General features: G+C 34.6%; 1 protein-coding gene and 1 non-coding gene across 4 annotated transcripts in view; one reads left to right on the forward strand and one right to left on the reverse strand.

The window, feature by feature from the left end:
* The window catches only part of LOC128993361 (aminoacyl tRNA synthase complex-interacting multifunctional protein 1-like), a 60,502-nt gene that overhangs the window by 18,137 nt on the left and 18,294 nt on the right, over positions 1 to 24,071 (reverse strand). Inside the window, exons 1-4 of one of the 3 annotated variants that reach the window (XM_054417211.1) lie at positions 7,356 to 7,374; positions 7,028 to 7,133; positions 2,866 to 3,012; positions 502 to 688 (exon numbers count right to left, since the gene is read on the reverse strand). In XM_054417211.1, coding sequence (XP_054273186.1) covers positions 502 to 688; positions 2,866 to 3,012; positions 7,028 to 7,108 — 415 coding nt within the window. In that variant the 5' untranslated portion in view covers positions 7,109 to 7,133; positions 7,356 to 7,374. Of the gene's footprint in view, positions 1 to 501; positions 689 to 2,865; positions 3,013 to 7,027; positions 7,316 to 7,355; positions 7,375 to 24,071 lie in introns of those variants that run through there. The other 2 variants (XM_054417210.1, XM_054417212.1) reach the window with 2 other exon arrangements.
* On the forward strand, positions 7,832 to 7,972 carry LOC128993691 (U4 spliceosomal RNA). The gene has a single exon (XR_008490819.1). It is a non-coding gene; the product is annotated as a U4 spliceosomal RNA (small nuclear RNA).

A 24,071-nucleotide genomic window follows, 5' to 3' on the forward strand; every position in this document is an offset into this window, starting at 1 on the left:
ACAAATTTTAACACAATTTCACATTCCAATAAAAAGTTAACCTCCATCTTTTATATACTGTATAATAATAATAAAATGCCTTTATTTAAAGCGGTCTTCAGCCAAAACTGGTTTTCAAGACAACTCAAGTCACAAACAGTTTACAAGTACACAATAATTACAAACAGTGAAACTAAACTAGCTTTAAATTGGCCTTAAATGAATTACATGACATGATTTTCATATTTCTTGGGAGGGTATTGTATGTCTGGGGTCCAAAGTATGAGAACCCCTATTTACCTATCTCACACCGCACTCTTGGCATTTCAAGCAAGCCATCCTGCCTAGTACATCGTTCCCTAACTGATGTTCGAGGCATAAGTTTCCTTTTCAAATAGGGAGGCAAATTAGAAGACAGTGTCTTGTGAACAATTAAAACAGTTTGTAGAAAAACATTGTTTTTCCAAAGAGAGTAATAGCATAAAGGCTTAGCGTCATCTTGTATGATTAATTTATACTCACGCTTTTTCACTTTTGCTGCTTTAGCCGGCTTAGTTTCATTACTTGCGTTTTCACTACTTTCCACTTTCTTAGATTCACTAGAATCTACAGCCAGAGAAGAACTAAAGGAGTATTCCTTCATCTCGGATGATCGTATTCCTGGTTCTGACTCACTGATTGCTCCCCCGTCCTCCCCTGGAATCGGAATCTATGGATAAAAACAGTAAACAATATAAGTTGATAATAGTAAAAAACTAGGCAGAAAGGAGTAATAAGATTGTTTACATAGCAATCAAATCACAGGGTAATAAAAACAGCTAAATCACAGAAAATTTTTATTTGAGAATATTAACCCATAGAAAAATCTTAAAATTATAGACAGAAATGTAGCCTAGATATATTTCTCATTTAGGTTCAATTATTTGAATATCCAGAGGTCAACATTTCGACAATGTTCAGAAGATTTTACAAAGACCAAACAAAGGCTAAAAATGTTGCAAGTTCCTCAGTGGTGGGAGCTGCGGGAATAAATGAACCGATGTTGGACAGCAGCTTCTACGGAAAAGGCAATAAATAAATGGTTTAACAAATTCAGGTAAAAACAGGCCGCTATCTATTATTAAGTTTTTGTGTTAGACATTAAGGACAGCAATGACTACACACATGGGCCTACAATGCTTGTTCGTAAGTTAAGGTCTCCATTGAAAGACCAAATTCAAATCTGAACCCAATGCTGTGCCCTTTACTTCATCCACTACTATTCTAGGCAGATCACAATTCACAGTCCTATGCAACAAGTTTTGTCATTAGTATTAAAAACAATGAGAAGTGTGGGTAAATTATTGTTACATCTGTGATTGGATTTCTGTAGTCCCTATGTGAAGCTTCAACCGTTATTATAGTCGCTAGTTGACGAACTTGAATGAAGAAAAACGTTTGATAGTAGAAAAAGGGATGGAGGGAACTTGATGGTGGTTGTAAACATTCCCACAATGTTTATGATGTTTTGCTTGGTGTAGCCTGGCTGCGGTAGAGAGTGCGGAGAGAGAGGAACGCGAAAAGCAAACTCCTTTTGTCTTAGGTAAATTAATGTTACTGTTTTCCTAGAAGCAGAGTGTAACGCCATGTTAATCGCTTCTCCACTCTCCGCCCTCCTCTTCCACATCTAGGAAAACCTGGCTTAACACTTTGGATGCCAGAAATTTATTTTGGTACTTTCCGAAAAGTGCCAGTTTTTTTTACTAGGTATGTCTGAAAGGGCCAAGCTTTACGTGGGGGTGAAGCGTAGTGCGCAAGAATAAAAATCGGTAAAAGTATAAACTTTCATCCCAAAAGTGCCATGGAACGATATATCGTGCCTCGATTGTATGAGAAATTGATTGAAATCATAGTTGTTTTATAATAACAAACGACTCAACCGATATGCCCATTAAAACTCACATGATTGAAAGTCGTGCCAGCCCGATATTTCGTTGCAATGTATTTTTCGGTTAGACTACCGACAACGATATATCGTTGTGTGGCACTCAAAGGGTTAAGGGATGTTGGCATAATCATAGAAAAGTTTGCAGCTGAAGTTGGATTGTTAAAACTGAAGAGATGTGAAAGCGCTGAGTTAACAGGTTGGTTGTTCCGCCCGGAATTCTGACTCAAGGTTTAACCTAAATTACATTAACAGTTATTGCCACATAATATGATAAACAACTTACACTAGTGTTATGTAAATATATTATATCATTGTCAATTATTTAGGCTAAGTCAAACAAAAATAGTCAGTTTTCAGTACAACATTTCAATAGTTGCTTTATTTACCATTTGCTTCATTATATTAACAATGGTATTAAAAACATTTGATAATTAATCTTCACAAATAAATTATACGGCAGAAATAGAAAAGATAAATCAATGGACATAAAGCAAACCAGAAACTGTTTATAATTGAATTAATGTTCTTTTTCTGAACTTATTTTTGTTTTTCACTTGGTTTACAAAGTACAAAAAGTTAGACTTGCGTTTATCCTAAATAACCATTGCTGTATAACAAATTTTATAGGCTACTGTATATTCACAGTAAATTGTTTGATCCTTTTTACAGTCACCCTTCAGTATGTAGAAATAGTTTAAGCTCGAGTTATAAAGGTTTAGCTTCTAAAAGTCAAGTTATGAAGGTCATGGTGTAGAATCATTGTCAGAATTCAACGCCTTAGTATCTCAAATTTACAATATAACGGCCTTGATAACTTTAACCCCGCTTACAGTACTCAAAAACTTGAAATTTTACCCCCCCCCCCCCTTTGCTTTTGAAATATCAAGTTCTTACTGTATATGAAAAGAGTGGTATTCGATTCTTTTGTTAGGTACAATACTTGCAATGGATAGGCCTACCTGAGGAACCCCATTAGCAACCTGAAGCCTAATTAACTCCCTTTTAACAATGTTGATTTCACTTTGAAGTTTTTTGTTTTCTTCTCGGATGAACTTTATCTTGCTGTCTTCTTGCTTCTTGTTTATGGCTGACATCAAACTCTTTATCTGTAATTTAAAAAGAAGGTTTATAGTAAATTACGGTAACCTAACTTATGGGGAAAGAACCTAATGTGAAACCCAACAATTAAGATAGGCTATCATAAGTGGAAAGAGCCATTGAAAGACCTACCACAGAAAATATTTAATTTCAAATTGATCAGCCTCGACACCTTTAATATTTTGTAACAATAATCTACATACGTGTGGCAGAAGGTGTCAATAATTGTAGATATTATTCATGCTGTACATGTTTTGAGCTTCAATACAAACTTCAGCAGCATTCTTGTAGGCCTATGTAAAATTTATCACATCGAGAGATGATTGTCAACTACTTACAGGAAACACACAGACACATATAGAGTATATAAGTGAATAGAGAAATATATAATGTAGTAGTTAAGTACTTAAACATTTAACGTTATTAGCTTGCTAGTATATAAGCCTACACAAGTTAGCATTTGCATAAGTTAGCATATACGCTTGATTAGGTAAATCTCAACAAAAATCTGAGTAGGCCTACAAATGTCGTCCGGTCGAGATTTACCTAAGTTTTTAATTGACCGTACGCTACGCAAACACATGTAAATACTAGCAAGCTAAAATGTTCAATGTTTATTTCTATATGTGGGGTGTGTTTCCTGTAAATACCACAGGCTACTCGAGACAATCATCTCTCGAATTGATAAATTTGATATACAAGAATGCTACTGAAGACGAGACGTGTATTGAAGCTTGAAACATGTAGCCTACAGTTTAAACAATAAGTTTAGGCCTATCTACAATTATTGACACTTTCAGGCATAGGCCTGGACGTAAGTTTATTTTTGTAGGGAAAGATTTACTTTTCCATTTTAACTTAATGCCCCTGAGGCCAAAACACTATTATCGTTTGAATTTATAAATAGGCCAATAATATATTGTATACAGTAAACTTATGATGTTAGGCCTAATATGTAGGCCTATAACATACCTACCTATTTATTATGTGTGTGTTCGTAAAAATGATAACTTGAATAATATCAGTCTGATTTTAATTAAGTTAAATTAGGTAGGGATTAGCATCAATAAATGATGATTTTGGAACATCAATGTTTTAGCTAAGTAAAGCCTCGTTCTCGCGGCGTGTAAGAAGCCGGTGAGTTGGCGAGTGTGCTTGTGTTTGTTCGCACGGAGCTTGTCCACTCGCCAACTCGCAGACGTGTAGAAAGACGCCGGCGAGTCGGCGAGTGCGCTTGTAGTCGTTCACACGATGCTTTTTCCACTCGCTCAGTAGCTGGCTTGAACCAAATCCTCCAACATCTTTGAGTAACAAGCGCACCAGCACAAGCAACTGTGGGCTACTTCACACTGGGCTACTTTACACGCCTACTCGCTCAAAAGCTGGCGAGTTGGCATGTAAAGTAGCAGCGTCAACTTTTTCCAGAGCTTTTTTACAAGCAGCTTTTGAGCGAGTACGTCGTTCACACTGAGCTATTTTACTAGCTGCGTGTAAAAAAGCCGGAGTGTAGCTTGTAAACTCGCCCCGTGTGAACGGGGCTTAAGTTAACTTATTGAAATATCAATGTTTTCCATGACTAAATAGTATTAGTTTTAAGTTGATTAGTTGTTGCAGTACGTAGAGCGGTCGAAAAACAACATCGATGTTTTAGTCCCGAAGACATTGATCCATTGATGTCTCCACGACGTTGTTATCAGTACGGTACATCGATGGTTGACCTATAGATGCTCATCCCTAGCATGAAAGTGTAGAGCTCAAGGTAAATTTTACACAGAGGATACACGTCCGTTAACCGGACGTGGATTGGGCGTCCAGCAGTGACGTCATCGGGTTGTGGGGGCCCGGAACGCCATTACCACGATACGTTAAGGCCTACAGCCATCAGTGTTCGTGGTGTAACTTAGTGGATAGTATGCTAGACTGATTATGCAAGAGGTCCCTGGTTCGAATCCCATTGGTATCTTTTAACTTTTTGTCCGTGTTTGTTTTTAATCTTTAAGTTACTTGGCCGGCCTCACGCGCATGTACATGATTTGTAAATATAAATGTTTTCGTGTGTGTTTATGTGTATGTGTGAAGTAATTTTGACGACGGCTTATGCAAGAAAATATGTTTGACTTTTGAAGACTGAAGAGATTTGAAAATGGGGTTTTAACCCCGAAACTAGTCATCCAAGACAATAGAGGATTGATTGACGACAGGTTAGTAACCTCATTTTATGTCAAAGATTTTGCTTTGAATGCCATTTCTTAACTGTACATCTTTAGTTAGAATTTTTGGCATTTAAGATAACTTAAAATTTTATGAACAGAATTTAACCTTCATTCAATTTTTTCATTAACTTACCCTACTTATCAGCAAGTTCGGTTGGTTAGGTTAGGTTATGACAGTAACTGCCGGACACTTAATCCACATCTGGTTAACAGACACGTAAAACTTATCCTCTGCGTAAATTTTAATGCAAGCTCGGGTCATTAGTTATGAACGGGGTCGTTTTGTAGGCTGCAGAGTTAACTTACAAACTTTAGTTTTCTCATGCTATGTCTAGGCTAGGTTATGTGTTGTCGTTGTCATAGAAACAAATATTTACATACATACATACATACATGATACATGATCTCTCCGTCCGTAGTCCTTTGCCTTAAGGAATTGGACAGGTCAGGGTTAATACAAAGAATAACCAGCTTAATACTAATTTTTTTCACCGTCTAGGTAACTGTCTATGTCCTCTAAACTTAACTCTACTAGATATTTTTTTAATTCTGATTTAAATTTTGCTAAGCTCTGAATTTCAAGTAATTTTTTCGGTAGGGCCTGGTACAATTTCATTCCCATGTAATCTGGTTTGTGTTCAAATTTTGTGAGTTTATGTTGGACTGCATGTGTGCCCTTTGTTCGTGTGTTGTAAGTGTGATTTGTAAAAGTTGGTTTAATGTTCTGTGATTTTATATAGCAAACTGATTCATAGATATAAAGTGAAGGGACTGTGAGAAAGCCAAGTTCTTTATAAACATTTTTGCAGCTGGTCCGAGGCGGCATGCCCAAGATTGCTCTTACTGCCATATTCTGCCAAACAAAGATCTGGTCAATATTCTTCTTAACAGCTCCCCATAGAATGATTGAATACAAAATGTGCTGTTCTATTAGGCCAAAATACACAAGTTTAGAGAGAGCCAGGTTTCCGAAGGTTCTTATTCTTCGAAGTACAAAGACCCCTCGAGCCATAGACCCCTCCAGTTTTTTTATTTGTGCATCCCAGCCCAATTTATCGTCCAATCTCACCCCCAAAAAGTCGGCAGTTTTTGAAATTTGAATTTGATCCTCTCCAATTAATAGGTTCGGAGTCCTATTATTTTTTGAATTTTGTCTTTTTGCAGTTTGGATACACATGTATCCTGTTTTTTGTGAATTTAATTTGAGTTTGTTTGAGGAAAAAAAGTCAGCCAAATCATTTGCTCTTTGATTAGATTCTGCCTCCAGGGCCGCGTCGTCAGTTCCCCTTACGAACAACGTTGTATCATCCGCAAAGAGGTAGACGCTGTCCTGCGGAACAGTATCTGTGATGTTGTTGATGTAGAACAAGAAAAGGAGAGGTCCAAGGACAGATCCCTGGGGGACGCCATTGGAGATCAATTTTTTTGTTGATGAAATTCTTTCAGTTTTTGAATTTGAGTTTTTTTGAATCTCAGTGACTTGGAATCGGTTGCTCATATAGGATGTGAGCCACTTCAGCGCAAGTCCTGAGATTCCAATTGATGCCAATTTTTCCAATAGAATCGCAGGTTCGACACAATCGAAGGCTTTGGAGAGATCAGCAAAACAACCAACTACCGTCTCTCCAGCCTCCATTGCGTCTATACTGCTGTTGATGAAATCAATGAGTGCCAATTTTGTTGATTTGTTGCGTCTAAAACCATATTGTCTGTCACACAATATGTTATTACAGCACTTAAGCTGGAAGCACTTATATGGAAGCCCTCTACTTAACTAGGCTTAGGCTAGGCCTATTTTTACTTTACTTACCTCTTCTTTTAACCCATTGATGATGTTCTCGCCTGTTTTTACATTATCTTCCAATGAACTAAGATCAATTGCTTGAGGCATTTTAAAGGATCTTTTAAATAATGAGCTAAAAGCCGGAAATTGGCGAATAATCATAAAACTTTAGGTTAGAGAGGTTAGAGAAAGGCAAGTTACTATACAAATTATTCAACGAGAACGATTGTATAGGCTATGTGTAGGCCTAACCAAGTAAGTAGATTAGTCAAAACAAAATCGTCGTTAGTTAATGTCAAGTTTCCAAGCTAATAATAATATTTGTTTTAGAATCAAAGTAAAAACAAAATCAGACAACGGGAACCGGGAATGGGTTCCGGCCTCCGGGTTCATGAAATGATGGATGAAAGATGAAAGTGAAAGTGAAATGTTAATTGTGAATAGTGAATTCCAATCCAATTCGATTCGAATTCCGAATTGTGTTGTGAAAGTGAAAGATGAGCGCTAGCGCGCCTAGCAGCAGCAGTGTTAACTAGAGCTACGTGTCCATCTCATGTAGTGCAGAATCAGTCCGCAGGGAAGCGCTCGCTGTTTCCTTAATAAAAATTGTACTTGGATAACAGTATTATTAGAATTTAATAACTATTTTGATCTGTAACAGACTGTTATAGAGGTTTTATTAACAAGATCAAATAAAATGTTCATGAATAAAAAAAATTCTGTTGGATTGCAGATTGTGGTTATGAAAAAAGTTATATTTTATCATTTAGCACTCGCTAGGTAATAAGGGTCTAAATTTGGTTGGGTCTCTCTAGCATCCCACCACCTATCAACTTTGCGCAGTGGCAATATCGTAACCAATGAGGTTTAACTGAGGTGCGATTATTGCTAATTGAAAACTTTTACCAATACCCCGCCATGGGGGCGTGAAATATCGCCCACATCGGCAATTTTTGGCAGCTCCTACGGGGGCTCATAACACTCTGATATGTTAGATAAGTTACTTAATTACTGCAACGGGACCTTTGGGTAAAGAAATCAAGTGGTCAGCACTGTAATTTGATGATAATAGTGACATGGCTACGCTACAATGTCAACATTGCTTTTCTTGTTTCTTAGTTCATTTATCATTATGTTTCAATCAAAAATTCGATTATCTTGTCATACGAGTAAGAAAGATTTTATATTATGGACAATATGTTTTGTTAACGTTTGGTTTTACTTTATGCACAGTGTTCTCAGGTTAAATAGTGAAGTCAGACGGTATGCAAATTGGATTAATGGTTAAGTAAGAAGTAGGGAATCGAATACTTTCAATTTTAAAAGTTTACTGATATACAATAGCCTACTATAATATTTCAATCTCGATGAGAAAATAACAACGACCTCTTTTCAAAACGGATGGTATATTAATAACTCATTTATTCAGCTAGATCAACAATATACATGCGACAAGTCAAATTTACTGAAACTAACTATTACAGTAACAATCTTAAATATACATTAAAAATTCATGAAGACTGTCCGTCTGCGAGAAATGCGCGGACACCTAGTATGATGACAGTAACCTTTAAATTACAAAATTTCAAACCGATGGTATTAATAAATAGCTCATTCTGAATCTCCATATGAATAACATTACAACTGTAAGGGCTTTTAGGCCGCAACCCTTTAATCCTTTGGTAAAGTCACTATGAAAACTATTTGAACTTCCCATTTTAACCTGAATAATGAGTTAACCAAATCTCGGCCTTCTTAGGTAGTCGGGATGTTGGAGAATTCAAGGCTCGATCAGACAATGCCATTTATATAGGTATAACATTTATTGTCATTAAGTAAACTAGCCCTGTGTGAGCCAAAAATTAGCAGCTTAAAAGGTTTAGCGGTTAATCGTGGTCCTTGGTGCTAAGTTGTCACGTGATGCGTCATTGGCTTGTAAATAGCGAGTTGATGCATAATAAAGGGTGGGCCAAAAAAACAGGGACAATTTTAAAATGTTATTACTCAGCTGTTATAAAGGCTGGAGAGTTCATTGATGCGACAAAAGAAAGTTTGTTTGATGCCATTTAGTGTATAGTTACTATGGATCATCAATGGTTACCGCAACATCGCGCCTTTGTCATGGAGACTTTTTTGAAGAATAATTCCACTTTCATTTCTACTCAACGTCAATTTCGTTTTCACTTCAACATTGGCCGTAATGGTGCAACCCCAAAGCGAAAAACTATTTAAAGTTGGGTAAGTAATTTCCAGAACACGTCTTCTGCACTCAAAGTCAACCCTAGTGGGATACCTCGGACTGTTCGAACGCCGGAAAACATTGAAATGGTTCGCGCGAGTGTCCTGCGTCGAGCGTCCAAAGCCAACCGTTTGCAAAACATTGCATTGAAATTTAAATTTGCATAGGTTTAATTTTGAGTACAAAAGCCATGTTTAGGACATTGTTTAACCATCTTTGAGTAGTTTATTCGGTTTGGGGTTGCACCATGTGAACACGAAATTGACGTTGAGTAGAAATGAAAGTCAAATTATTCTTTAAAAAACTATGACAAAGGCACAATGATGCGGTAACCATTTAGGATCCATAGTAATCAGCCAACTACACTAGTATACACTAAATGGCACCAAATCAACTTTCTTTTGCCGCATAAATGAACTCTCCAGCCTTTATAACAGCTGAGTAATAACATTTTAAAATTGTCCCTGTTTTTTTGGTCCACCCTATACCACTATCATTGACGTCGAGTTACGAGTAGTGCAAGTACTAGTACATTGCATATCCCATTGTATCATCCAAAGCATATCGTTTATGCGTTTCATGATGGTGACGTAGGAGTGAGCTGATGACGAATAAATATTTCTTTCTTTGACAGTATGCACCGTATGCACAAATTAAGTTTAACTGTTTGGTTACAATTCCAGAGAACAAGCTCAAATAACTTTTTAGTTTGTTTAATGTATTTTCAATATAAGTAACTAGAAATAAACATAACAGTTGGTCTAAATGCTCACTACATAAACTAGACAGTTCGGCTGATTGTTATAGGATGATATTTTTTAAAGAGTTTGATTAATCTAAGATAATATTGGTATTCTAGTAGGCATGCCAATTCAAGCAGATAGGAAGTGACGACTTTTATAAGACTTAAGTGGAATATATAGTCGATTGTGTTGCACAAATAAGATGTTGAGCTTATTGGAGTATTATAACGGTTACGAAGGGGTAAAATAAATTGTCCCCGAGGCAAAATTAATCCAGTGCGATACCCATTTACCGTTTCAAGTTTATGTTTGTTTGACAGTAGTTAATTAGGTGAATAGAACTTCTAATTTACAGTAAATTTGTTTATTTCAGATCTACACTATAAAGAGTGATTTACCTTCCTCATTCAGGTCACAGTTGTAAAAAAGTAGCCTATTTAAAATACATTTAGGTACCTACATAAACTGTTGACTGTGATTAAACATTCAACCTATTTACTCTGAGATTCAACTGAAGAAACAGCTGTTAAATTACAATTCACATTTAACTCGTAATAAAGAAATGTTGGTTAGCATAACTGGATCTTTGAAAATATACTCTAGAACTAAATTAAACACGTGGGGAGAGCGAAGACCTGAAGGAAATAACTTTTTTTATCGCCATTCGCAGGTGCGCTAGATCATATGGGTTTGATAGACACGTAAATCATGAAAATTGGCTAAGTAGGGCGTCTGAAAAAGGGATGTAACAGGGAAACCCTTTAATGTATTAAGTAAGTACTGTATATAGAAATATTGGGTTACCTATATAAGATTTTGAGATTTTTGGGGTTTTATAAAGATTATGACTGCAAAATGTGATTAGCGAAGTTTATCTAAGAATCGATGCAATGGAAATATAACTTGGGCTTCCCAATCCTCAGAAACCAGTATTAGGCCTAACACCAAAGTCTTTAGTCATCGCTACAGACGATTTAAAACAAAAAGCACTTAACACCGTCTGACTTCTGACACGTGTAATGAGCTTGGCTAGTTAGTAGCATTAGCGGAGTAATCCAGAGTAATCGCCGTTGTCTGATTAAGCCAATGATTAATTAATGGGTCAGTGAGAGTGAGGGATTTAGGATTATAGTTCGGCCGCATAGAAAACGACCTGCGTGCTAATGCTAAACCAATGCTAGAGGAGGTCGCTTTCTAAGCGGCCGAACTATAGAATTAATACTTCTCGTAGTCGTAATCTCAATCGCAATTGCGCATGCCTTACTAATTAACTACTGTATTGACATGCTATTGAGACATAAGATGAGTAAAGTAAACCAGAACGGTAAGTTGAACTGAAGTAAAAATCAGCTGTTGTGAACAGTTATAAGCGATTGTAGCAATCGCAAGGATCGACATTATTAAAACGTTTTTATTAGCTCGCTTTCTTGTACGGTACAAATTTTGCAATCAATTTTATACTAACTTCCCGATAAGCTAGAGACTTGAAACTTGAAACATAGCTCACAAATGGAAGACAATGCAGTATCATATAATTTAATTTTCATATTTCCTTGGGCTTATTTTTATTAACTCGCTTTCTTGCAAATTTTGATACTTCCCGAGGAGCTAGAGACTTGAAACTTAAAACATAGCTCACAAATGGATGACAATGCAATATTATATCATTAAATGTTCACAATTCCCTTGGGCTACGCCCCATGGGCTTGTTTTATTGGCTCGCTTTCCTACAAATTTTGATATCAATTTTAAACGAAGTTCCTGATGAGCTAGAGACTTGAAATTTGAAACATAGCTCACAAATGGAAGACAATGCAGTATCATATAATTTAATTTTTATATTTCCTTGGGCTACGCCCCATGGGCTTGTTTTTATTAACTCGCTTTCTTGCAAATTTTGATACTTCCCGATGAGCTAGAGACTTGAAACTTGAAACATAGCTCACAAATGGATGACAATGCAATATTATATCATTAAATGTTCACAATTCCCTTGGGCTACGCCCCATGGGCTTGTTTTATTGGCTCGCTTTCCTACAAATTTTGATATCAATTTTAAACGAAGTTCCTGATGAGCTAGAGACTTGAAATTTGAAACATAGCTCACAAATGGATGACAATGCAATATTATATCATTTAATTTTCATATTACACTTGGGCTACGCCCCATGGGCTTCCAAATTTTCCATGTTTACATTTCGAAAGAATGTAAATATATCAATTAATTTAAGTCAGCTGAAAATACTTAAATTTGACAGTTCGAAGAGCAGAGGTTATGAGGTACAGGTTATGCTCCCAAGAGATTCTTCGGTACTTTCCTGTTAAAGGGAACATTCATTATCATTGATGATTTTTTCGATTTATCGATATTTTTATTTTCCGATCCATTACAAATTGACAACAACTAACTGATCTTGTTTAGGAGTCAGCTGTGTATTGTTTTACACCATAGTTGTAAATTATTTTTCTCTTGATTATTTTTCAAAAAAAGCTCGGTTTTTATAGTTAGTTTTTGTTTTTATAGTCATAAATGAATGTGCGTTAGTATTCCGTTATGCTCAGTTACTTTCAGACTTGATTTGATGTGTAACGTGGTAACTATTTAGACTTTTGAAATTTCATAACCTGTACCGTGTGATTTGTTTACGTTTATCTATCATTTATCTTTTGAAATGGCCGACGAAGGTGTGAATTACACCAACTCGCACCTCTCTGACCACAACTACTCCAATACCGAGGGTTCTCTTTCATCTGAAATCATCGATGCTATGATTGATTCTCCTAGCAAGACAAACACGTCAGAAGACGATACAGACAACTGGCAAACGATTCCCAAACGCAGAAACGTTGTAGCCCAGGCAAATTAGACATATGCTCCCCAAAAAATCGTCTAAAGCTGGAAAGTGCTTTAATACCTTTTGGGGGTCCCAAATAAGACTCCTGTGAGTTTGCGACGGATTCTGACGTCTGCTTAAGTTTTGGGAGTCGAAAAACTATGAAAATTTTGCACTTTTTTCGGTTTTTCGCTTATAACTCCTAAATAACGAATCCTAAGGAAAATATTGTTAAAAGATGTCTTTTAGTGCATTAAATTCCGCGTCGATTGATGTTAAATACGTCGAAATCGGCCGAGCCGTTTAGCCGCTGTAGCTTTTCAAAGTTGGGATATTTTCATCAACATGGCCAAAAGGTTGATTATTTGACCAGTTTTCGGCTTACAACTCCTAAACGACGCAGGCTATACAAAAATGCACCTGTAGTTAGTTTAAAAAACACAAAATTCGGCGTAGAATTATGATTATGAATTACTAGATAGTGGTTTATTCCATGGTTATCATCCAGAGGTTTATCCAAGAATGTGTGAAGGGAAGGGTAGCAAGACCCCCTATGTATTTTAAATCTAATATTATTATCTGGGGTTACAAAAATTCTAGGATTCGTCCTAAGCTCGCATTTATACTATCCCATCTATGGACACTTCAAAATGGTGTTAAGCGATTCTAATATATAATAAGATATTACAACGAGAAAGATTTGATTAAATATAGCAAAAATGTTATTTTTAGCTTAATAAGCGAAATATGATAATGGGACAGATGTACATAGTTTTACTATGTATTTAGCCTATTAAAAAAACGATTGGAAGTTTTCGTAGATTTTACCATATAACTTTTCTACTTCTCATCATTGGAATCTTAAGAATTTATTCTTTGCTCTTATTGGTCTTGCCACAAATGGTGACATTCGGTACCATCCATCTTTTTCGTCAGATATAGAATTGAGATAATCGTGCCCCCTGCAAGTCTTTCAGACAGTAGTGCATTATATCCCTGCATTTCAAAAGGAGCAAGATAATGTAAGCCTTTTTTAACATGTACACGATAGTCGAGATAGGTAGATTGAGTTGAGAAGTTCTTGTCGAACCGGTGGATTAACCGTAGTGATGGGAGTTAACCCTTTGGCGTTAATTTTCCATACCTATCTCTCTGAATTAAGTACACTTTTAAATGAGCTCTAAAGGATTGGTGGATGAGCAGCCCCTTTTGTTAGAATCAATGTCAAAATTAGTTGAAAGTGTCTTCTAGAAGAGACCAACCCTCACTTGATTTGGATATTTTCTGCTCCCAACCATGTATAGGGCCAACCTGCTTCTGCAACTTCGCCAAGCGTTGTAACCCGTCAGAACACAGTGAGATCTACATTGATTGGAGTAAACAGCATGAGTAGTTTTAGGCTACATGAATAGATTTTTGACTTTTCTACATCACGCTTTCTTCATCAAACTGCGCTAGTGGGTGCGGACCTATTTTTAATCCAAAGTATGATTAAAAAATGAGGCTTGGATTTAATGTGGAATATCATGTGCTGACTGAGGAGGGCAAATTCTTCTTTAATCTTTGCTGGTGCCATCACAGCTCGCAATTAAGGTCACCACTTCCTTTTATTCTGCACAGTTTATGGTCATTATAGGCTTGCCTATTTACGATTTCTTGAGCTGTGCCTTTTCATTATGCTTTATACATATCTCGCGTTGATGCTATCGTATGGGATAACTGCTGAGCTGATTGACATGAGCGAACTGTTTTCAGTAAATGGGTCGTGACACTGAAACCATTTGATGAATTTCTTTTTGATCCCACCGTATCCGTGGAGTTTATATTGTCAACTTGCTGATAATATGTTGAAGAGGTGATCCCACAATATCCCTTAATTTGATGGGTACCGGTAGCATTCACTGCGATGGACCTGCCAGCGAACCATCGGGCTAAATCCCCATCATTGATTCCCCTATCTCGGAAAAGCTCTCCACAGTAAGATGAATAATAAATCATAAATCTTGATTGGTCATTAAATAACAGATGTTACAATAGACCTCGTTAATAAAAAAAAGGTGCCAAAAAGGGCCATAGATTCTAGATAGTATAACATGGAATCTTCACTACAACAAGAAAATAAATAGTTAAAATCATTAAAAAAAGAACTATATACAGAAACAAAAAGTAAGGTACTTAAACAAAGTTATTGAAAGACTAGGTAACAGTTGACTAAGGACTAAGTAAGAACTAGATAACAATAGTAGTGGAGAACCCACAATATGACATCACTTTAGGCACGTTTTCCCCATAAGAATAACATGGTGAGCTTTTTTTGACCACTTTTTTAAAAATCCAGCTCTCGACCAATACAAGCCTATATAAATGTTCAATACCATTGTACAACTCCATTACTATTTCAAATCCACATCCATTCACATCTATATTCTCAAAATCGATCGAGGTTTGTACGCGAACTCGGGCGCGCTCCCGGCTCATGGCGTGCTCCCGGTCATGCTCCCGACCTATGGTTAGGCTTCTCGCTCCCGACTCATGGTCGGTTTTCTCGTCTCTAGTGGTAGCTCTTGATTAAGCCTTGGGTGGGTGACCTCCTGTTGAAGTAATTTCTAGTTAAATTGTTTAAAATTTTTTTAATTTCTAGCTAAAAATTGTGAAATTTTGAAAAGTCTATAAATAGAAGTGACATTCGGGTGATATTTCATTCTGGACCATGAGGCCCACCTGTCAACACTGCTCCGTGTCACTCTCCACCAAAAGTAACCTGATTCGCCACTACAAGGTAATTCATCAAATGAAGGTAAAACTGTGCAAAGTTTGCAATTTAATCTGTGATAATAATGTGGCTTTAAAATCACATATATTACAAAATCACAAGACTTGTAATTTCTGTAAAACGAATGTTGTTGGACATTTTAAAAGACATGCCAATTCTTGCATCAAATGTCCATATACAATGATTAAATTTGTCGGTGAATCGATTAGAGCTGACCTTGAAAATACACTGAAGTCTTGTCCTCTTCCGATAAAATGGACTTTAGTTAGGAGAATTAAATTTATGAAATATTCAATGGATCAAAATGGAAAATTAGTTAACGAGAAAGAATGTATTGCAGATTTTAGAAGCCTTACTACCTTAACTATTGAGAAGAGAGATTTAAAGCCTCAAATTGAAAATTCACTTTTAAAGATTGATGCTTCTATACACAAATATCAAGCCCAAGGCAGTGGATGGATTTATGACCACACTAAGTATTGGCAGTTGCATATTTACAAGTACAAGCCCCTAACTCCAAAGTCATATATCCCTACACCAAAAAGTATTCAATCAAAACATGCAGTTTTAAATATTAAAAATGCTGATAATAAATGCTTCCTTTGGTCAATTTTAGCAGCTTTACATCCAAGGAATTGTATCAATGAAAATGCTGAAAGGGTCTCTAGCTATGCACCCTACATAGGGCAGTTAAATATGACAAATATAAAATATCCCGTAAAAATATCTGATATAGAAAAATTTGAAACACAGAATAATATAAGTGTTAATGTATTTGGAGTTGAAGACCAGAAATGTATACATCCATTAAGAACAACCAAACTGAATAGTAATACTCATATAGATCTATTATTATTACAAGAAGGTCGTAAATCACATTACTGTTTAATTCGTGATTTTAATAGATTAATGCTGCGGTCTACAAAAGATAACAATAAGAAGCATTTTTGCAAGTTGTGTTTACAACATTTTTACACTAATGATAAATTAGAACGTCACATAATGTATTGTCAAAACTTTGATGCCCAACGAGTGGAAATGTCTAAACAAGATACATTACAATTTAAAAATTTTAAATATCAACTTAAAGCCCCATTTGTGATTTATGCTGATTTTGAGTGCTTTATAAACTCTAACAACCATACTCCATCTGGATTTGCATTCGTTGTAGTGAGAGATTCTAAGATTATTTCTGAAGAGTTATATAGTGGTGAAAATGTTATGGATGTGTTTTTCAAAAGGTTGTTTGACACTTATGACTTCATTAAAAGTCAAATGGCGATATATATTCCCCTTGTAATGACTCCTGAACAAGAGGCATGTTTCCAAAACTCAACGCATTGTCATATTTGTGAAAAGCCCTTATATTTTGATAGGGTACGTGATCATTGTCATTCATCTGGCCGTTACCGTGGAGCTGCCCATAATGATTGTAATTTAAACTATAAAGTAACAAAGAAAATACCAGTATTTTTCCATAACTTAAAAAATTATGATGGACATTTAATAATGCAACACTTGGGAAAGTTTAATCGTAAATTAAATTGCATAGCCAAGGATATGGAAAAGTATATTTCATTCTCAGTTGATGATTTAGTATTTTTAGATTCATACAACTTTCTGTCCCTTCCATTGTATAAATTAGCTTCCAATTTAAATACATTTAGATTCATAGACAATCCACTACTACAACGTAAAGGCGTATTTCCCTATGAATATATGACGGGACCAGATAAGTTTGCAGAGTCTCTACCCCCAATTGAAGCATTTTACAGTACTCTAACTAAAGAACATATCTCTCCCATTGAATATGAACATGCTAAAAATGTCTGGACCCATTTTAATATAAATAATTTACAAGAATATCATGATTTATATCTTAAAACAGATGTATTGCTACTGGCTGATGTCTTTGAGACTTTTAGAGACCTGTGTTTAAAGGATTATAAACTTGACCCCGTACATATGTATTCACTTCCTGGATTAACATGGGAGGCCTGTCTTAGAATGACTGGTATAAAATTACAATTATTTCAAGATATTGACATGCATTTGTTCATAGAAAGTGCAATCAGAGGAGGAGTCAGTATGATTTCCACACGTTATGCTAAAGCCAATAATAGATATATGGGTGAACACTATGATCCCAATCAAGAGAGTGTGTATTTAATATATTTAGATTGTAACTCGCTATACTCTACAGCAATGTGTGAGCCACTGCCTGTGGATGAATTCCGTTGGACTAATGAGATAGACTACAAATACAATCAAAATTATGAGTTTGGTTACATTTTAGAAGTTGATTTAAAATATGATAAAAGCTTACATGATTTACATAATGACTATCCATTGGCACCAGAGAAAATGAATGGGAAATTAATACCAAATTTAAATGACAAAACTAAATATATTTTACATTATAAAGCATTACAAAAATATGAGGAATTGGGGTTGGTTGTTACAAAATACCATAGAATTTTAAAATTTAGACAATCAAAATGGCTTGCACCCTATATTAATTTTAATATTGAAAAACGAAAAAGTGCTAATAATGATTTCGAAAAAGACTTTTACAAATTATTAAATAATAGTCTCTTTGGTCGAACAATTATGAATCAACGAAAGTTCCGTGACATATATCTCAAGGATGAGTCACTATTAACAAAATATGTCACTAATCCAAGGTTTGACTGTAGCAAAAAGTTCGATAACAATTTACATGCTATACATTTAAATAAATTAGTTGTAAAGTTTAATAAACCAATATATTTAGGAATGACAATTTTGGATATTAGTAAAGTAATAATGTATGATTTCCACTATAATTATATGTCAAAATTTAAGAATAAAAGATTTCTAATGACAGATACAGATTCATTAATGTATGCTATAGTTACAGAGGACTTTTACAAGGAAATAGAATGTGACTTGCACTATTTTGATACCTCTGGATATAGTAAAGACCATTTCTTATACTCTGATAAAAATAAAAAAGTCACTGGAAAGTTTAAAGATGAATTAGGTGGTCATATTATGTATGAATATTGTGGTTTAAGACCAAAGTTATATTCTTACATTCCTCTAAAATGGTTATATGAAGAAGACAAGCAAGCTTTAGAGGTGAAGAAAGCTAAAGGAGCTGATGGTGCTACTGTTAAACATCTCCTCAGACATCAACATTATTTGAACTGCCTTGCAACTGGGCAAGATTACTATGAGAATGTGACAAGAATTAAATCTACAAATCATCATCTTCAAACCTTGACCATGAATAAGAAAGTACTATCCTTTGACGATGACAAGAGGTTTATTCTGGAAGATGGTATCAATACTCTTGCGCTTGGTCATTATAAAATTGATCAAACATAGTTATGTTCAAATGTATGTAGATATATTTAATGTTGCAAAATAAATACAAATGTTAAAAAACTCCAGTCTTTTATTTATTTACCCTTACCATCCTCTTGATAGAATTGGTCAAACATAAATCTATATTTGCCATTATTCTTTGACCTTTCTTTGTCTATTACGAACAAGCCATATTTAGTTTTATCCCAACATTGATGACAGAGATTTTTAAATTGGTCAAATGAAAAGTCATTACCAACATGATTGTGATATACATGTTTTAAATTTAAATCATCTTGTTTGAATAATATTAGGAAATTTACATTATCACGTAAATGTTTGTGTACTTTGCTGTAAGATTGACACAAGTAAAAACAGTTAATATTTTTGTGTCGACCCATTGAGAAAAATTGTGTAATATTTGGACTATTTATGTCATCAAATACAACAACTGACTGTGATTTTACATCATTTGGTGTGATTTCACAGTCAGTAAACGTGTGTAATTTCACTTCGTCACACAAACTAAAAATTTCAATTATTTTTTTATATTTTTCTTGTTCTAAAGATTTAGATATTAAATATAAGTTTGTAAATTTTAATCCTTCCTTTCTTACAATTAAATTGTAAATTACAACCGTCTTCCCACTTCCACTTGGACCACAAATAACACATCGAATATTGGTAGGAAATAGACCCAACTTCTTTGGTATATTTTCCTTAGTATGTACTATTTTAAATTTATGTTTTTGTTGAATAAAAGACATTTTTTATATAATAAAAATGGTAAAAAATGATAAGAAAACATGTAAAAAGGGCAAAGGTTTATTCCTAAAGCCTTACAGGGGTCGAGGGTTATTGAATACTCTTATAAATAACCTTCCATTCCCACTTCACATACCATCATATCAGTACTGTGGACCTGGAACGAATATACGTGGGAATCTAGCCAAAAATGTACCTCCAAAAAATAAACTAGACTCTTATTGTAAAGAGCATGACATATTCTACATGAATAATCCCGATACCGCTGCTCGGAACAAAGCAGACATGAGATTAGCAGACTTAGCTTGGACTAGAGTTACGGCCAAGGACGCAAGTCTTGCTGAAAAAGCTGCTGCTTATGCCGTGACAAATTTGATGAAGGCAAAAGCAAAAATGGGAATGGGATTAAAATTTAATAAAAAAGATGGACAACTACCAGCTGTTAGAGGCCGCAAAAGACGTGCCTCACTTCAGGGGGGTGTACCTAAAAAACGAGCTAAAAAATCTAAAACCAAGAGTAAAAGAGTGCGGAATAGTTAATTTGGATAGCTCATCTGGCACACATTGGACAGCATATCGTAAAAATAAAGATATTGTAATTTATTTTGACCCATTTGGAATCCAACCTCCAAAAGAAGTAATTAAATATTTTGAGGGATATAAAATCTTCTATACAACCGATCAAATACAAGATTTAAATAGTTCTATTTGTGGAATTTTATGTTTATCATTCATAAAAAATTTTTGTTTATAAAAATGGATTCATTTACTATAACATTTTCGGGTACAGAGCCAGAGCTTAAGTCAGTGTTCTTTCCTCCCATAGAATTAAATGATGATTATGTAATTGGATTAGTAGATTTTCAAAGTTATAATTCTATATTTAATGTTAAAAAACCTCTAAATACTTTAACATATTACAAAGTAGAGAAAATGACATTACCAAAAGGAGAGATCTCTGTCGATGATTTAAACCAGTTATTAAATGGTAAACTTAAAGTTATAATAGATAAAAATGGAGAAGCATTAATTAATACTAAATCCAAACTTTTATTCAAAGGGCTTATGCCAAAATTAAATCAACTTAAAGGCAACAAATTAACCATTGGAGAAGGTGATGATGTTTTCTATTATGATCACAATGCTCCAGTTACAATAGAAATTTCTGAAGGAACATATGAGGTGGTTGAGCTTGCAAAGGAAATTCAAAAGCAAATCCCAGACTTTTTCCTTACAGCTAATAATAAAACTATGAAAGCGACATTACTTTCTAGCCACGTGTTTGATTTTACAAAACCATGTTTAGGGTCTGTTTTATTGGGATTTAAAGGTATTTCTACTCCTGGTGTTCAGTTTGAATCTACAAATAAAATAAACATTAATAATGTAAATGTGATTAGAGTAAAATGTAATATTGCAAACGGGTCCTATTTAAACGGCAACAAATCACACACCATACATAGCTTTTATCCAGAAGCTCCTCCTGGCTACAAAATTATTGAAGTTCCAAGAAATATTATATATTTTCCTGTAAATAAGAGAAGTTTAGATGTTGTCAGTATTACATTTGCCGATCAACACGACAAGGCAATTGACTTTAACGGAGAAGAAACTACAATTACTTGTCATATAAAAAAGATATGAGAATTTATAACAATTTATCTATAAGTGTACAAAATGCTAGGTTCCTAAAATCAATAGGACTAAAGTTAAAATTTTCTATTAATAAAAATGGAAGATTTTCTAGACGTTACAGGGAAATCCCAATTCGACGATAGTGTGGTTAAAATTACAAATCACTCCTATGTTCCCCACAACACTTTAGCAATAAATAATTCTGATGAAATTCGAATATGTATTAATAATCAAGATTTGCTAACTCTCCCATGTAGAAGTTATCTGTATATTAAGGGAGAAATTGAGAATCACGATAAAGGTCATTTTATAAATAATGCATTTGCATTCTTATTTGATGAAATTAGATACGAAGTCGCAGGTAAAGAAATAGACATTGTAAGAAACCCAGGAATTTCTAGTCTTATGAAAATATTGAGCTCTTACAATAAAACAACTAAATTGTCAAATGTGGCATTTGATTCTGACACGAATTTGAAAGAGTTCCATAAAGGTGGCAAGTTTAGTACATGTTTGCCATTAGAGCTGTTAATGGGTGTATTCGAGGATTTTAATAAGGTATTAGTAAATATCAAACAAGAATTGGTGTTGAAAAGATCGAAAAATGATTTGAATTGTATATTAACAACCACTAGTGCTCCAGCCAGTGGCGCTGCTGATACAATTCCCAAAATTACACTTAACTCAATTCAATGGGTAATGCCACATGTAATACCATCAGATGGGGAGAAGTTACAATTACAAAAGATGTTATTGCAAAATAAAAATTTGCAAATTGCATTTAGAAGTTTAGAGTTACATGAACTTCCATCATATCCCAATACCACAAGACATACATGGTCAGTAAAGACGTCTTCAAGTTTAGAGAAGCCTAGGTATATTATATTTGGTTTCCAAACAGCTAGGGATAATAGTGCACGAAAAAGAACTGATGAATTTGATCACTGTAAATTAAAAAATCTCAAAGTATTTTTAAACTCTGAATATTATCCTTATAGTGATTTAAATCTCGACTTTGAAAATGGAGATGTCTCTAAAGCTTATGAGATGTTTATGAGGTTTAGAGAGACTTACTATAATACTATCCCAGATCCTATGATTAGTAGGGCTGAGTTTATGAAGAAATATCCACTAATTGTAATAGACTGTTCTAGACAGAATGAAACAGTGAAGGAAGGAATTGTTGATATTAAATTAGAGATTGAAACTGCAGAAAATGTACCAGCAAATACATCTGCATATTGTTTGATAATACATGATAAAGTGTTTGAGTACAATCCTTTGTCAAATGAGATAAATAAAATGTAAATAAAAGATGAAAAACATTCAACAAGAATTGGTTGACTCTGCAAATCAAATACGAGAGAAATATAGAGCTTTAAAACGTGGCAAGTTTCTAGAGGCTGAAGAGAGGTTCCAAACATTCCAACCTTTAATAGAGCCATTACAAGAATTAAAAAAAATCACATCTATTGGTAAAACAGAGAGGCCTCAAATGGAGATACTCCCAATGACTCCATCTAGAATATCAATGATACCAAGATTACAACCAATACAACAATCCACTCCACAGAAATTAGATTTTGGTCTTTTAGCATCAGACTATTTAGGAAATTACCTCAGTAAAAGTAGTATGACAGACACTACATATGGTATTAGACGAGAAGCAAATAAATTTTTTATTGGAAATAAGGAAGTTGATATTGCCAATGATGATGTTACAGTTGCAAATAAAACTTACAAGGGGACAAAAGGCTTGTGGCAGTTGTTAACTTTAAAAGAACCTGAGGATTATACTCCGGCTGATTTGCAAAATTATAAAGAAATTTTGGAAGCTACAAATGGGCATTTAAAGAGTTACAAAGATGGTGCACCAATTTCAAGTAATAGACATACTAAATATCTTAATATAATTAAACCTCTATTTAAATCTGTTGGTGAAGGTTTGAGACAAGTGACTGGTAATAAAATAGACTATATTTATTGGGATGATCCTAATGAGCTTGTAGATAGGTTAAGACTTCTTTGGCTAAGTCGCCAAGCCGGTAACTCAGGAGTGGATAATGAAATAGATTCCATTATTGAGGAATTGAGAGAAAGTGGTATTATTTATTAAATAAAAATATGTTTATAGATAAATTTTATCGTTTATATAATCCATATAATAAGCCTGCAGAACCCAGGGCTAGTAGTGAACCTACTTTGAATTTACAAGACGATAGTTGGAATTGTTTAAACCGTAAAATTGGTAATGTTAAAGATGGAGAGTTTGTAGATGATGTATCAACTTTGGGTCAGACATTAACTAGAAAAGGTGATGTTTTTTACAAGGTAAAACTAAATATGAGTTTTTAGAATCTAAGAATAAAAATTGGAATGCTAAAAAACAGAAAATTACTAATGTGGAAAAGGGTGAAAGTTTAGATGATGTGCCCACTTTACAACAGACTTTAATACGAAAAGAAGATGGTAAATTTGTACAAGACAATAATAATTATGAATTTTTAGAATCAGAAAATGGTGTTTGGAATGCTAAGAAACGGAAAATTACTAATGTGGAAAAGGGTGAAAGTTTAAATGATGTGCCCACTTTACAACAGACTTTAATACGAAAAGAAGATGGTAAATTTGTACAAGACGATAATAATTATGAATTTTTGGAATCAGAGAATGGTGTTTGGAATGCTAAGAAACAGAAACTTAGCGATTTGATGGAAGGTACAGATAGTAAAGA

This window comes from Macrosteles quadrilineatus, unplaced genomic scaffold (assembly GCF_028750875.1).
Source record: "Macrosteles quadrilineatus isolate MER2022 unplaced genomic scaffold, UCM_ALF_1.0 Scaffold_4__1_contigs__length_99947679, whole genome shotgun sequence".
NCBI lineage: Eukaryota > Metazoa > Arthropoda > Insecta > Hemiptera > Cicadellidae > Macrosteles > Macrosteles quadrilineatus.